This window comes from Corylus avellana, chromosome ca7, assembly GCF_901000735.1.
Source record: "Corylus avellana chromosome ca7, CavTom2PMs-1.0".
NCBI classification, from domain to species: domain Eukaryota; kingdom Viridiplantae; phylum Streptophyta; class Magnoliopsida; order Fagales; family Betulaceae; genus Corylus; species Corylus avellana.
In genome coordinates this window covers 11,152,691-11,168,794 of record NC_081547.1, presented here as the reverse complement: position 1 = coordinate 11,168,794, position 16,104 = coordinate 11,152,691, and the positions used below count along the sequence as shown (strand labels likewise).

General features: G+C 37.0%; 1 protein-coding gene across 1 annotated transcript; it reads right to left on the bottom strand.

Annotated features, from left to right (window-relative positions):
* Positions 1-4,020: 4,020 nt before the first annotated feature.
* LOC132186376 (oligouridylate-binding protein 1B-like) lies at positions 4,021-12,756 on the bottom strand. The gene is made up of 12 exons (XM_059600312.1): positions 12,524-12,756; positions 8,238-8,299; positions 7,739-7,841; positions 7,393-7,469; positions 7,257-7,318; positions 7,062-7,149; positions 6,788-6,863; positions 6,662-6,692; positions 6,183-6,302; positions 5,767-5,852; positions 4,841-5,017; positions 4,021-4,549 (listed from the first exon to the last, which is right to left on the bottom strand). Exons 1-12 carry the CDS (start codon positions 12,623-12,625, stop codon positions 4,265-4,267), a joined length of 1,269 nt encoding a protein of 422 aa, XP_059456295.1. The 5' UTR covers positions 12,626-12,756; the 3' UTR covers positions 4,021-4,264.
* Between the last annotated feature and the right edge of the window lie 3,348 nt (positions 12,757-16,104).

Here is a 16,104-nt window from a genome sequence, read left to right as displayed (position 1 = left end):
GTAGGAAGTTGAAATGGAGTAAGGGGAGGCCCTTTCAGGTTGAGGCTAGCTGGAATTGCCTTGCAGGATATAAGATAACTGTCCAACAGACGTGGAGGAAAAAGAATAGACACGAGAACCCGTGGGATAACATGCATGGAAATCTCACACGATGCCAAAGAGTTCTCAAGCAGTGGGTGTGGAAAGAAGTGGTGAGGGCTAAAGATATCATTCGGGACAAAACAAGAGAATTGGAAACAATTCGATGTAAGGATGTGGGGCGTGATGAGGAATATGAAAAAACTCTTAAGAAGGAGATTAATAATTTGTTGGAACAAGAGGACTTAAGATGGCGTCAAAGGGCTAAGGAGGAGTGGTTGAGGAATGGAGATAGGAATACCGAGTACTTTCATGCTTGTGCCAACCAAAGAAAGAGACGCAACCAGATTTTACAAATCTAGGATGAGGAGGGCCGGCTATGTAGTACTTAGGCTACTGTGGAGTTTGCTTTTGTAGGGTATTACCAAAAACCTTTCATGACAGCTTCTCCAACCAACTTTGGGGAAGTCACGGGTGCTATCCGAGGATCAGTTTCTGAGGCCATGAATAACCAGTTGTCAGTAGAATTCATCGATGAGGATGTGCGGATAGCTCTCTTCCAGATGGCCCCTCTAAAGTCACCTAGCCCTGATGGTTTTACAGTTGGGTTCTATCAACATCATTGGGATACTGTAGGCCCGGAGGTTTGTCAGGTGATTTTGCAATTTCTAAATTCTACTATTATGGATGAGAGAATTAATGCCACACATATTGCACTTATTCCCAAAAAACATGATCCGTGTTGTGTTGTTGATTTTCGGCCTATAAGCCTTTGCAATGTTCTATACAAGATTATTTCAAAGGTCTTATCTAATCGTTTGGAGGTGGTATTGCACTATGTTATTAGTCCTTATCAAAGTGCTTTCCTCCCAGGTAGGCTAATGACTAACAATATAATAGCAACAACTTATGAGACTCTACATTCTATGCATACCCGTATGTGGAGCAAAGTCGGTTTTATGGGGATTAAGCTCAACATAAGCAAGGCATATGACCGGGTGGAATGGGCTTTTCTAGAGGCTGTGATGGCTAAAATGGGATTCACTGACAGGTGGATTTAGCTTATAATGAGGTGTGTGTGGACTGCTAGTTATGCTATCATGGTTAATGGTAATCCTTGTGGAAATATTTAGCCGACCCGAGGAGTACGACAAGGAGATCCTCTTTCTCTATATCTTTTCCATATTTGTGCGGAAGTGCTTAGTGCGCTATTGCCAGAAGCGGAACAAAAAGGTGTTATTCCTTACCTCCAAAAAAGGACGTCTTAGCCACCTTTTCTTTGCGGATGACAATTTGCTGTTTTGCAAGGCAAACTCGGTAGAATGGAGAAGGGTAACTAAGATCTTGGAAAAATGTGGAGCGGCCTCAAGGCAACGATTGAACAAAGATAAGACTTCTATTTTTTTCATTCGCAATAGTAGTCATTTAAGGAGGACAGAAATTTCTCAGTTGCTCGGTATCCTGGCTTCCCAAAGTTATGATAAATACCCTGGGCTCCCAACTTTGGTGGGTAAGTCGAGATCTATAGCTTTCCAGAATATTAAGGACAAAGTGTGGAATTGCTTAAATAATTGGAAGGTCAAATTTCTTTCACAAGTTGGGAAGAAAATTTTAATAAAAGCCATCGTCCAAGCTATTCCGACGTATTGTATGAGTGTTTTCTAAATTCCGAAAGCCTTTTGCAAAGTGCTTAATGGGATGATGCAGTGTTTTTGGTGGGGTCATAAGGAGAATACCGCAAGAATCCCATGGATGAGTTGGGCTAAGATGGGGAAATCGAAAGATCAAGGAGGGTTGGGTTTTAGAGATTTGGTTTCCTTTAACAAAGCTCTATTGGCCAAACAATTATGGCGTCTCCTCCAAAATTCGGATTCATTGGCAGCACGTATCTTACAAGCTAAGTATTATCCCCAGGGTTCGGTTATGGAGGCAATTTTGGGTTTAAACCATCTTATATGTGGCAGAGCATGATAGGGGCTAAAGAAGTTTTAAGCCAAGGTCTAATTTGGAGGGTGGGTAATGGTTGCGACATCAAGGTGTTGGGGGACCGGTGGTTACCTTTCCCGATTACCTATATGGTACAGTCACCAAATTCTCTTCTGGTAGCGAATGCAAGGGTAGAGGAATTGATAGACAGGGACATTAGAGGCTGGAAGGTCCCTCTTATCAATAACATTTTCTTTGAAGAAGAAGCAAAGGCCATCCTATAGATTCCTTTAAGTCCGATGTTCCCCAAAGATCGCCTGATATGGAGATGTACCAAAAATGGAGATTTCACGATCAGAAGTGTGTATCATCTTGAGGTAGAAATCAACGAAGCAAAACAAAGTGAAGGGTCACGGATAGTGCAAGAATCACCGGTGTGGAAGGCCTGTTGGAAGCTCAATGTCCCTAATGTGGTGAAATTGTTTTTGTGGAGGGCTTGCAATGATCTACTTCCTACTAAAGTTAACCTATCACGTAAGGGTATAAACCTCTACAAACTTTATCCCATTTGTCAACAAGAAGAGGAAACGACAGTACACACCTTATGGAATTATCCGGCAACTTGTGATGTGTTGGGTGCTGGCCCGATTATTTGGCAAAAGAGGGGAGTTGGGACAGGTACTTTTCATCAGATCATGGAGGACTTGCTAGGACGTTGTGACAAAAAGGAGCTTGAGTTGTTTGGGATTGTAGCTAGAAAGATCTGGTTTCGGAGGAATAATGTGATTCATGGAGGGGCTTTTGATCATCCAAACATGCTACTACGTAGGGCTACAATGGATCTTGAGGAGTTCCAACAAGCCAACTCTAAACATGACGAGGGGGGGCGGGGTTAGTGCTATTCGGGGGGATATTAAATGGCAGCCACCTCCCATTAACTAGGTGAAGATCAATTGGGATGCAGCAATAGATAACAAGAAGAACCGGATGGGTCTGGGTATTATTGCTCGGGATTGTAATGGGAAGTGCCTTATTGCTCACAGCCTATCTTATGAGATGTCTCTGGATCCAGTGATGGCTGAAGCTTATGCCGCTTTACATGCAATGCTAATGGGAAAAGACTTAGGTGTTGATGGAATTTTATTTGAAGGAGATGCATTGCAAGTAGTTAAAGCAGTACGTTCGCTTTAGACCTGCCATAGCAACTTCAGGCATTTCGTTGAAGATATAAAATCTGGGCTGCAATTGATAGGGAGAATTGATTTTATACACGTACTGCAAGAGGCGAATTGTGTAGCACATGGGCTTGCTCGAGAGGCAACCATTCATACCACATATCAAGTTTGGGTGGGAGAGATTCCACCATATATTTGGGGTATTTTAAGGAAGGAAGAAATTCTTCATGTTCCTTTTGTGTATTAATCTTGTTTCTTTTGAGATTAATAATATTATCAAACTTCTTTTCCAAAAACAGATACACAATTTAATAATATTATAAGCGGTTTTTTTAAGAAAAAAACCAGTCATTAATTAACATCATTAATTGCGTTATTTTTTTTTTTTTTTTGAAAAATTGCGTTAATTATATTTCAATATAATCCATGTCATTAATTAGCGTCATTAATTGTGTTTACTATAATTATTATAATCAATGTACTCTTTTTGCTATTTTTTTTTTCTTTATACTATTCATTTTAAATCATATATACCTATAGGAACAAAGATTTATTTATTTTTATTTAAAGAGGTAAGATATTTTTATACGTCTTTTTAACTTATAATAAAAAATGATGTGTTACCAGAATGTATTGACAAGCTTGTAAGGGAGGAGATTTCACTCCTCTCTCCTGATTCTTTTTAATGAAGCAATGATCTTTTCACTCAAAAAAAGAAAAAAAGAAAAATGATGTGTTTAAGTTTTAAAATTAAATTATACTGAAGCAGGTTATAAACTAGTATTATATAATAGCTCAAAACGGATTATATATATTCCCATGTATGAGATGACTGTCAAAATACTCCGAAACACTAGTGTTTGCATTCCCTCTTAACAATCATAATCACTCCTAGCTACAAAGTACAGATCACAAAACATACATGATGATACATATATCCATACACAGCACAGCACGCATGCGAAAAGGTAGGTAACAACCTCGCCGTTGGAGACGGGAAAATGACAATATAATAAAGCTTTCCTAGAGGTACAAACTGAAACAAATCCCCGCAGAAAGCAGGAAATACAGGTTTCACCATTAAATTACTGGTAGTACATCAGCTGCTGGGCAGCAGCAACATTCTGGAACCCGCCATCATATATAGCCTGGCTTGCTCCAGCTGTACCCATTCCCATTGCTGCCTGCTTAAGAGGATGCTGCCCCTGATGGTGCATCAGGGCATGAACACCACCCATTTTGCTCATTGCTAGTTGCCGCTCATAAGCCAAAAGATCAGTCGCAGAGAGGCCAGGTAAAGGTGCCGCTGCAGGCGGGGGTAGCGGATTTGAAGTTGTTCCTGGTGGGGTCGGTTTGCTGCCCCAAGAACACTACAGGCATCAAGGGAAACCACTAAATAGTCAACATCCAATTAACCAGAAGAAAAGGGAAAAGAAAAAAGGAACTAGCAAGATTCCAAATTATTTGCCAAAAGAATTTTACTGCATTAACATAAGAGCAAAATAAATAAGAAAATATAGCCAACTTTCTGGTTTTTTTCTTATCTGAAAAGTTAAAACAATATTAACAGTTTAACACTCTTAACACACGACAATTATCACAGATTTTCTTTTTCAAGAGTCCTGTATTATTATTAGCTACCAGCAAGCTGAAAACCAAACCTTAATTTGTTTTCCACACAGATACGACTGGGTATTTCCCATCTGAATAGCCAGTGCTGCCTCAGAATGATTACTGTATCTCACAAAACCAAAGCCTTTATCTCGCTGGACCCGGACCTCCTCAATCACTCCTGCACCAAGAGCATGGAAGTGACGATGGAGATCAAGTTGGGTGACCTGCAAATCAGACAAAAATACAATATCCTAGAGATTAGAACCACCACCGAAACTTCTAAGAGCACTAACAACTGCTTCCCTAAATCCCATTCTCTTACCTAAATATAGGAAAACAACTAAAAAATCACCTGAATCAAACTTCCTTGGTGTTGTACTAGCCTAAATTTGGGGTCAAACTTCCTTGGTGTTGTACTACCCTAAATTTGGGGTAGCACTTTTGATTCCCTTAACATTATTTTAATATAAAAAGGCTTGCTCTTTCCTCTAACATTTATTTGAAACAATATTTAAATGGTTTCACTTTCCCCTCTTTTTCTCCTACTATTTAATTTAAAGAACATTTAAATAGGAAAAAGATAAGGAAAGCTATTGTGAAGCTTAAAAACGAAAAGTAGTTTGATTCCCTACATTTAAGAAAAATCTAAGGGAAGCTGCTGTTAGCGCTATAAAAGATTAGACTACTACAACATACATCTCTCAAGAATTTCTGCTATATTCTAAGAAACATAGTGGAAAGAACACATAACAAAGAAATTTATATCATTCCCTCCCTCTTCATAGTAAAGATGTGGAGTCGGTATGAGAAATTGGAATGTGCACAAATCCACCTTATTGCCATACCCCAAAGTAAGCTTGTAGAACTTTTACAAACATGGCAGAACAAAATTAATGTCTGTGTGCTGTGTATTTGTGCACACGTAAGTGTAAATGAACAGAACAACAAACTGATACAAGATAGTTTTTTTTACCTCTGAAGCAAGATTGCCCACATAAACAGTAGTATACTGAGGGTTATTCTCAGGAGTATCAGTACTTGTAGTCTCTTTGCCATCTTCTGCATGATCAAGATAAAAAAAAGAGTATGTCACAAGCTTCACACACCATCGGTTAGCCAAGAAGCCAATGGAAAATCGACAATTTTGAACTTATGTAAACCAAATCTGTTCTCCTTCCACCAAAACAAGAAAAATTAAAAGATATCAATATAATCCACCCAAAGCCCAGGAAAAAAAAACGTATAATCACCCAAAAATAAATTGTCCTTGCAGAAAACTTTGAGGTAATGCAGCACTAAATAAGGTAGTGAAAGCCTGCCATGTATGAAACAAGATAATGGTAATCCACCATTGATTCTCATCATTATCTCAGGTTGTCTCAGACTCACCTGATGAGCCATTTGTTAGTTCTACCACGCTTTTGGCATCTGAACTCTGCTTGTCTTCATTGCCACCAGCACCTTTTGTGGCCCAGTTACAGCGTATCTGTCTACTGCCAAGCCACTTTCCTGAAAAATTAAGCAACAGGTTCATAGAACAAATGCAAGTAATATATGGATGCATACATACATACTTATCATAAACAAACGTAGCAGAGGGAGATGAGAGAAGCAGAAATTTCAGTAATCACTAACAATTCTTTATTTCCTCAACTTTTCTTTTATTTTTCTGGATCATTATCAAGACACTCTCAGAATTTATTATGTGAATTCACAAAAATAAAGAGTTAAATCCTGGTAATTTTTACCTCAGGGCACAGAAATATAAAAATGGAGCATCTTAAAGCTGATAACTGCAGCTTCATTACAAATACGGCACCAGAAAGAAAAACAAAGGGAAATATGACATATAACTGAATCATCCTTACCAGTTAAGTCATTTATTGCACTTTGCGCTTCCTGAGCAGATTAGGAAAATATCAAATGATGATCATAAAGAATATCAGTAAAGAAAGGGACCACTAACAACAAGCAGATGCTAATAAAGTTATCACCTGTTGATTCCGGAAAGAAACAAACCCAAACCCTCTTGACCTCCCAGTCTTCTGATCCCACATAACCCTTGCATCTCTGAAATCAGCAAACACCAGATTGTATGCCACCCATTAAGGCACAAAGAATTATGGTAAGCATCATGCATTTATGAATAAGTTTGTTAACTACTGAATTTTGCATTCCTTGAATTTTTAAAAAACAGTCCCATCAAGCTTGTTATTCTGCCAAGAAAATAAAAGGGAATCACGGATGGATCAAAGATATGAAGCTTACGAACAACTAGGATAAACAGAGAAGCAGGCAAACAATGTAGCATCTGTAACCTCAGGGCTGAGATCACCCACAAATATGTTGAAGTGACCTGCACATCATTACAGCAGTATGACACAGAGCCCATGCTAACACATGCCACAGCATTGCAAAAACGAGTTTCAAGCATAAGAGTGCACACATGAAAAGAGTACCAACCTGACGTATCCTCCCTCTGACCACTAGCATATGCCCAATTAACTTTGATAGGCTGCCCAAACCTGAAAATCATATAAATAGATGTAAGCAAAAATACAAAGTCAAATCAGCATAAATTTTTTACAAATGTACTTACAGATGCCTTCCATTCAGATGCAATATAGCAAGAGCAGCTGATCTGCGATCGAAGTAGTGGATAAACCCATATGATGACTGCTTAAGGCAGAGAAAGCAAGTAAATTAAGTAAAGAATATATCACATTAAACAACTCAGAGAACGATTAAATAAAACATCAATTAGAACATATGAAAAGAATAGGCAAACTATCTTCTTTCTTATTATATAAGTAATTGGCCTCAAAGGGAGGAAAGATGAGAGATTCGAACTATAGACCTCCACTTCATGAAGAGTGGTCCACAGCCAATTATACTACCTATTGGGGTTAGAATATGCAAACTATCCAGACAAGTGATAACCCTACCTTCTCCTTTCTAATAAGCTTGCAGTTTTCCACGGGACCAGTACTTGCAAAAACTTCTTGGAGAAGCGGTTCTGTTACTTGTGTATGGATGTTCCCCACATAACTACATTTGAACAAGAAAGAGATTAGAAGGTGTAGAAAAGCAGGTTAAAAAAACAAAACAAAACGAAAACGTAGCAAAATATAAGTATTCAATTTCATTCCCAAAACAAGAGATAACATACAACTAGTCCTAATAATTAACATTTTTCTGAATGGCTTTTAGTGGAATGGGTAAGAATAGAGTAATAACTTGAAAAATGATAGCCATCCACATAGCTCACGAGAGAGTTCCTATCAGTTCGTGGTAAGGAATAAAAAAGAGATGAATAAATGCTTAAGTTCATAAGCATGCAGATGAAACAAGCATTAAAAAAAAACACAAGAAAAAAGAGAAAAAAAGGGAAAAAAAATTAAAAAAAAAAAAAAAAAAAAGAAAAATGTCTAGACAAACACTCACACACTGCGGCAAGTACTCGGATCAAAACCAGGAGGCAGATTTCCACTTGGAATTGGCTCAATCTGCAAAAGGAAAATGTGAAAAAGAAAAGAAAATAAAAAGAGCAAAATAAAACAAAAATTCTGCTTTATCCACCACCCATCAAGACTATTTCAATTTGAGAAGGTGTAATACTTCCATAGAAAAGACACACAGACCAACCTAAAACACGAAGAAACAATAGTTCTTTGTTTCGACCTAAAAGAAGATATAGACACTTCCAGAGGATGCCGGATATTTTCACTCAGAGTTAATCCATTTGGCCCAGTTTGCACATCCATTTTAGGAATCAGGGATACTTTTCCAATTTTTCTGTTAAGGGCTTTACTCTTTCAATCTATTTGGTCTCTTTTGGGTCGATTATGTTATAGGGTATTTATTTGAGGTTTTACTAGTAATTCAGTTTGGAAGCAGTCAAAGCCCATTAAGCCTAAGTCTTATTACGTTTATGTATTTATCATCTAATTGCATATATATAATGTTTTCTAACCCCAAGGGGTTGGCTCAGTGGTTGGACAGCTTGGGACTTTGAACATGCTCCTCAAGGTCTTAGGTTCGAAACCCACAGAGTGCAAACTATTTCTTGGGGCCATCAGACTGGGGATTTGCTCCTTGAATTAACCGAGGTGCACTTGCGGGAAACTCCTTGCCGAGGGCCTGTGCACCCCTGGGATTAGTCGGAGCGAAGCTCTGGATACCCGGTGCCAAATCAATATATATATATATATATATATATATATATAATGTTTTCTATTCAATAGAGGCTATTGTTTGCCAAAATCTCAAAGCTACGAGGTTCTATTTGAGGTTTATGTGATACAATCATTATCCAATATATGATGCTAAGGAAACTCTATATGATTATTAAGAAATCTAAGTGTAATGCCTAGATTTATCTTTTTCTATTTTCTCTTTACGCATCCAGACTTCAAACGCTACAATCCGACCTTAATTTCACACCCGTAAAACCTAAAAGCTCCTGCCTAAAAAATAAAAGAACCTAAGTCAATCCATCATCAGATATACCAAAACAATCCAAAATGGCCTGCTACAGTAATTGGGGATGCAGTTCATGGTTCTATAAATTCTAAGTACTGTCCATGGTGCTATCAAAATAACTTCCCTATGCTACTGTCCGCATCAGATATGGTGTTAAGAGCCCTTTGTCCAAGATCATGATATATCCTTAAATTCAAAGACTCATTATATATATATATATATATATATATATATCCTCCAGTTGCATGTTCAACCCACCTAAATTCCGGTCATAGCTTAATTGGCTTTTAAACTTAAAGTAGAATAAACAAATTTCTGGTTCTTCCATTCTCTTTGCCTTCAAAGTGTATGAAAGAAGTAATAATAAAAAAAATATCGATGATATGAGGATAAAAATAATGGTTCTATGTCAAAACAAAAACCATGTATCAGAGTGGATTCAATGATGAGGGTGAGAAATATATTCTACTGCCAACAAACTTAACTTTCATATGCAATTTGCGTGCAAAACAATTTTGGAGGATAGATCAAACATGGTCCTCAATAACTCTATGTGCAACCTTACTGCCATTCAAACTAATTGATATTGTCAGATCAAAGGAAGTTTCTATCCAGTTACTTTCCACCACTTTCAACCTAATTAAATGCTGCCAAAATGAACTCTCAAAGTGAACAACAGAATGATTTATTTATTTACTTTGATAGGTAATTTGATCTTATTAAAAAGTGTAGAGGGGACCAACCCAAAATACACATGGCATACACATGAGAGACACCCAAGTATAGAGAAGAAGAATACAAATCCACCAGAATGATTTAATGGGTCTTTTTTTCTCTCCATATTTTGCTACCATGAGAGAGAGAGAGAGAGATTGCTACGAAAGTATACATAATGGTGACCAAGGAAAACCAAACAGCTGTCAACATGACCAAAACAAGGGCAAAGACTCAATACAAGTGAAAAGGAATAAACCCACAATGATTTTTATGAAAAATACAAAAAATAAGGAGTGGAAATCTACTAAGGGTCCATTTGGGATTGGGGTTTTAAAATGTACAATTTGAAAATAGAGATTTCAAAACGTAGTTTATGACGACACAATTTTGAAAATCGCAGTTAAACATCTGATAAAATTTGTAGAAGTGTTGTTTCTGTCATTTGAGCGTTTGGATAAAAATATTATATGAGTGCAGTTTCAGGTTTAAATTACCAACAAAGACATAATAATACTGTTATATATAAATCTAATTATTGTTTTTGTATGTTATATTTAAATCTAATGCTTATGTAAATGTAAGACCTAGGAGATGTCAATGGTGTAGTGTTTAACATTGATTTAGAAGAACAAAGTTTTCATGTGTGGGGCAGTAACACAGTGAATACAACTATGGGGAAAGCCTATTATAATTTAGGAAATGTGAGAACTGGTCAAATGTCACCATGATTTTGTAACTCATGAGAGATTCTTTTGGTGGGTTTCTTGGACACAAATGCTTCTCCATTTTTCTTAAGTTTTAAACTTTAAAACTTTAATATAAAAGAAAGGTTAAGAATAAAGTGATGATGAGAAAGACAACAGATGCCCCACACTTGTTGTAGAGCTTTTTGCCAATCTTGATGATTTTGTTTCTAAAATTCGGCGAGAAAGGATTGCCTCTAGTTGGATCCAACGAAGTGCTTTCATCCTTAACCTTGGAAATAATAACCACAAATATTTACAGTGCTCAAGAAATAATGAATTAAAACAAAACCAAATATTTACACTGCTCACTGCTCGAGAAAGAAAGATAAGGTGTGGTTATCAAGAGAGAGTTGAGTGGACAAATAGCAACGTTTACTTTCACCAGTTCCACTATGTTTTTGAGCTTCATATAATTGTTATTTTGCACTGCTCAATGCCCAACAAAATTATAACATGAAAACCTTATTGCAAATACTAACGAGTGGCACCCTGTTCGAACAAGTTCTTTTTCCCTGTTCGTCTGTCTTCACATCTTTTACTCTCTCCGTTCCATAAATTAAAAAGAATAAGAAGCATGTGGATTTGAGACAACAAAGGAAAGGTTTTGGAAAGAAAAAGAGAGAGCAGTTACCCTTTGAAGTAGGAGGAGGAAGAAGGAAAGTCACTTTTAGTAGCAGAAGAAGAACAAGTACTATTAGCTTGAACAAGTACTATTAGCTTGAACAAGTACTGGGGTTTCACTGTTGCTCATGCTTTTAGGTTCATGCTCGAGAGATAAGGTAAGATGCTTACCTGAAATTTAAAGGTTGAGTCGTGGTAGAAAACAGAGAGGATGACCAGCACGGTAATCAGGAGAAGATTAACGAGAGAGTAGAGGTAGAGAGAGAAAAAAGAGACAACCAGGGTTTGCTCTTGTTTTCAGTGGGTATTCACGGAATTTTATTGTTTAATGAGGACAATCTTGGTAACATACGCTTATGATTCCTGCTACACGAAACGTAATTAGGCTTTAAAATTGTGCATGAAAAAGCACCCAAGGTTCTACTGCACGAAAAAGGAGTTTGCACATTTTCAAAACGTTGATTCCTTTCAAAGGCACTACCAAACAATCAGATTTTTGCAATTTTATGTGAAAGCGCAAGTGCCCTAAACAGAAAAGTGTCCATCCATGGTAAGGCACAGTACCTAAAGCTTTCTAACACAAGATATACAGAAAAAGGTAAAGATAATACAAATTCATCAACAAGCATCGAAACATCTAAATATCAAAACAAGGATCTCCATTAATTGGGTCATTGTGAAAATTTTAAAGATGAGAACAAGTAAACAATTTCACCTGAGAAAAAGAATAGCCTACTCCACACCCTTCACTCAACTGAACTTGATACAATAACACTCGTAGTAGAAACCAGTGTTTCATTTCGCGATATTATTCAATTACTTTTACTTTCCATTCAAGTCCCAATTTTTCACAGCAATCAAACACAGAACAAAGAAAATATAGCTAATGTAAAATTCAAAATACTACCGAATTCTCTCTAATTGAAAAAAGAAAAAGAAAGAAAATCTTCTATAAAAATAAATATATCCAAAACCCTATCTTTCAAATATAGGTCCAAACAAGCCGAGCTAACCCTAGCTCCCACAATCCGATTCCACATAAACTTCCTCAAAAAAAAAAAAAAAACAAGAATGAAGAAAATCGAAGCAAAACGTAGAATCAAAATCACACAGATCATCATCAATACCAAGAATCAAAGGAAATGAGAAGGAGTGAGCTGGAACCTGAGGAGGTGCTAAGAGGCCAGGGTGGTAGATTGACTGTTGCTGAAGAAGAGCTTGCTGCATCAGAGCCTGTTGCTGCTGCTTCAACCTCTGTTGCTGCATTTTCTCGGCGATTCCCGAGAAAAAAATCGATTTTCCGAGAAAGTGAGAGGTTAGGGTTAGGGGTGGGGGGTCGAGTGAGGACCTCGGGAAAGTGAAAGAAAAATGTTAAAAGGTCAAAAGAAAAAAAAAAAAAAAAAAAAAAAAATAGAGAGAGAGAAAAAGAGGCCTCTAAGAGAGAAAGACAAACAACTATCATGGGGGTATTTATAGAGGGATATTTTTGTGAAGGATGATGATTGGCCTACATGGCTTTGTTTTTTTTTTTTTTTTTTTTTTTTACGCAAATAAGGATAGGGTATAAGGAATAAAAAAATTAAAAAATTGTTGAGTTCCCCAGCAATATAATGCATAAAATACAAATAAATAGGAAATTGGCCAAAAAATATCCCAATCCACTTGATCTTAGTCAACAGACCAAAAAAGGGCACAATCAAAGTGGTATTTAAAGCAAGCCAAAGAGCTAACCAACTTTGAAATAACACCCATCGAAAGGAAGCTGTTGAAGGAGAGGCACTAAATTCCTATTTGAATCCGTTGCAAGTGAGTAACGATATCCGGTTGATGAAACAATCTCCACAAAAAGATCAAACTAAAGTAGCTATTAGAGACTAAAACTCACAAAAGAACAACAGAATAGAACAAACATAGATACAAGACAGAAAACAAAGCAAAATACAAGAAAGAAAGCAAAAAACCCTCAACAGCAGCAACAACGGAGGAACAAGATTCTTGGCTGGCGTGTGATGAACACATGCCAGTAATGTAATATCCCGACAAATCACCATTTCTTTTAAAGAGCTAAAGATTTCTTAACCAGTTAACAAAACCTTAAAATAAGTGGCCTAAACCTTCTTTGAATAAATCAAGCCCTTAAGACCTTTTAAGAAGCAAAAGCACAAAAACACCCTCACTGGGCGAGCGCTTGCCTTGGGGACCACACGAGTGCTCGCATGAACAATGCAATACCCCTTGTGCAATACCCAATCGTACATTAGAGCACTTTTAACCTTTTTGTAAATAGTACACGAGCGCTCAATGCTACAATACGCGAGCACTCATTGACCAATTTTCAGACTCTTGGACAATACCCAAATCACATGCCTAAAAAGCATTTTTAACCCGGTGTGAATTGTACACGAGCGTTCGACAACATAGTACACAAGTGCTCGCACCTTTTCAGGATTTCTCCTGCGGCCATCAGCTTTTTTCCCAACCCTTTAACCTCGTTTTAGCCTATGTTACTCCCCAGAACTGCTGTGTGAGTGTTGTAGTGAGCCTTGAGTGTTTCCTTGATATTTTTGGAGGAAGAAAGGAGAAAGTGTGAAGCCTTGTTATCTTCTAAGGTGATTTCTTAAGCATTCATTTGTGCTCTTTTTAATTATTGTTACTACTCTCTTAATGTTATAAGTTTTAAAGATGTCATAACAAGTTCTTGTACAAATTTTCTTGTAAAACCAAGAACGATTTTGAAAGGCTTTTAACCCACCCTTATTCTCTTCAGAAGTTGTATAATAATATGTTTTGCACTTGGATGTGCCTATTTCTTAATAAAACCAAGAAATGTTTCAAAAATGATTTTAAACACCTTTTTGATTCTTTGTGTTGTGTTTTTCCGTGGCATATGTGTTTATTTTGAGCCTAGGAAAGAAAATACAAATCCATAGCCTTAGATAGAAGTCTAGAAGCATTTTTTGGGGGATTTCTGGCCAAACCCTAGCCCCTAACTAAACGCTCACCTTAGGAAGCGAGCGCACGCCCAGAGAGCGGGGTACACACCCCTTAGCCTCATAAATGTGTATAAAGGTTTTTAGTAGTCCCTTTTCGACAAATGGAACTTCGTGGAGTTCTCTAATACTGCTTATAATGATGAATCGTGTTTCGTTATAGTAGGGATTCGTGATGTCCGAGGATTCGAGTGAGTGAACGAGGTAATTAAATGCATACGAACACTTTCCTTAAAAACATGGGATATGTCATCTGACTGACCACATGTATGATATAAGCATGTCTACTTTTTGTAATAACTTGGTAACTGCTTTAATAACTAGTTGATAAGATACATCGTATGACATGGTATATCGGTACTGTGGTATAATGGTCCTGGGTTTACTATAGAGACTTGATTTTATGGTCAAATGTGTGTGTTGTTATATGGGTCTTGGATCCAATGGTTATTTCATGACCGCGCGCAACCATTGCCTAATGGTCGGTCACTTCAGGACGTACATCATTAGTAGCGTAGGCCACCCGTGGTCTAATTCGGTTGGGTTATTAGTGTTATGGATGGTAGCGTACAATGTTTGGGGCACCGGCATTGTATTACAGGTCCCTCGGGATAGTGCCAACCCTGCTGAGAATGGGTAATATTTCGGGTAAACCATATCTGATAGTTATAACCTATAAAACATTAGTTTTGTTACATCAAAATACTTAAGCGATTTTCGCTGGTAGTACACCACTCTTTTATTAACCAAACAACACTTTTATAGTGTATTAATGAAAACAACACATCCTTTTCAATGTTTACAAAAAACGGCACGTTTATTTCTATTTAATAATACTAGGCTTATATCATATCAAATTGTGAGGTTTACTTACTAAGTCGTTAGACTTATATGGTTATTACTCTTATAGTGAGCTTGTTCCTAGAACCTAAGAGTGGTACCGTTGTCATCACAGACCTTGTTTTAAGATCTTTATGTTGTTATCAGGTTTGCTATATTATTGTTAGTTGATCAATGTCTTTAATTTGAGGATTATACTTGCACCTGTAATGATTTATAGATTTCTCAGATTTATTTCACCTTCCTATGCAGTAACTCTGATAATGCTTAGAGTGGTGGTTCCCCATTTAGCCACCAGTTGGTTAAACTAAAGTAATTGCCAATAACCCTGATAGGCTGGCCAATTTAAGTTTTGTGGGCATTACAGTTAATGGAGAACGGAGGGAAAAAAATCAGAGGAACAAAACACCACAATACATCAGCAAGAGCGACGGTAGGTGGGCGAAGGAGATACCGAAGGAGCCACGCGTGGATACAGCTGTCCATGCCTACAGGGCTTAGTTCTTGGGCTTTATAACACTTCCAAAGTGCCAACCAGAGAGTAGGACCAATAGTAGAACCGAGATTTGCTACCTCCAAAATAGACCATAGCACTGCACTTCATTTGCCTTGCAAATTAATAAAAAGAAATGATATATATATATATATATATATATATATATATATATCATATTTTTATTTTATAATTATCTCACAATGCAAATGTAACAATTTTAATTTTTTTTAAAATAAATAAATAAATACAAATTTAAGAGTTGGTTAGAACTTTAACCTTAGAATTATAAAATAATTATAAGATAAAAATGTAGCTCATGACATTCCTCATTAATAAAAGTGCACTCATGACTTTCTTTATAAACCACTATCTCTATATGGAGTAATGATATAAGAAGGACTAGCGTCTTCCTAGAGTCC

What these genes read in the sequence shown, in the direction of transcription:
- LOC132186376 (XM_059600312.1), bottom strand. Translation starts at nt 12,625, where the DNA reads ATGCAGCAACAGAGGTTGAAGCAGCAGCAACAGGCTCTGATGCAGCAA. An exon ending in TCTGTTTATCCTAGTTGTTC is followed by an intron (nt 6,864 to 7,061) that starts GTAAGCTTCATA and finishes TGCTGATTTCAG; the next exon opens with AGATGCAAGGGTTATGTGGG. An exon ending in TGCAATAAATGACTTAACTG is followed by an intron (nt 6,303 to 6,661) that starts GTAAGGATGATT and finishes TTAATTTTTCAG; the next exon opens with GAAAGTGGCTTGGCAGTAGA.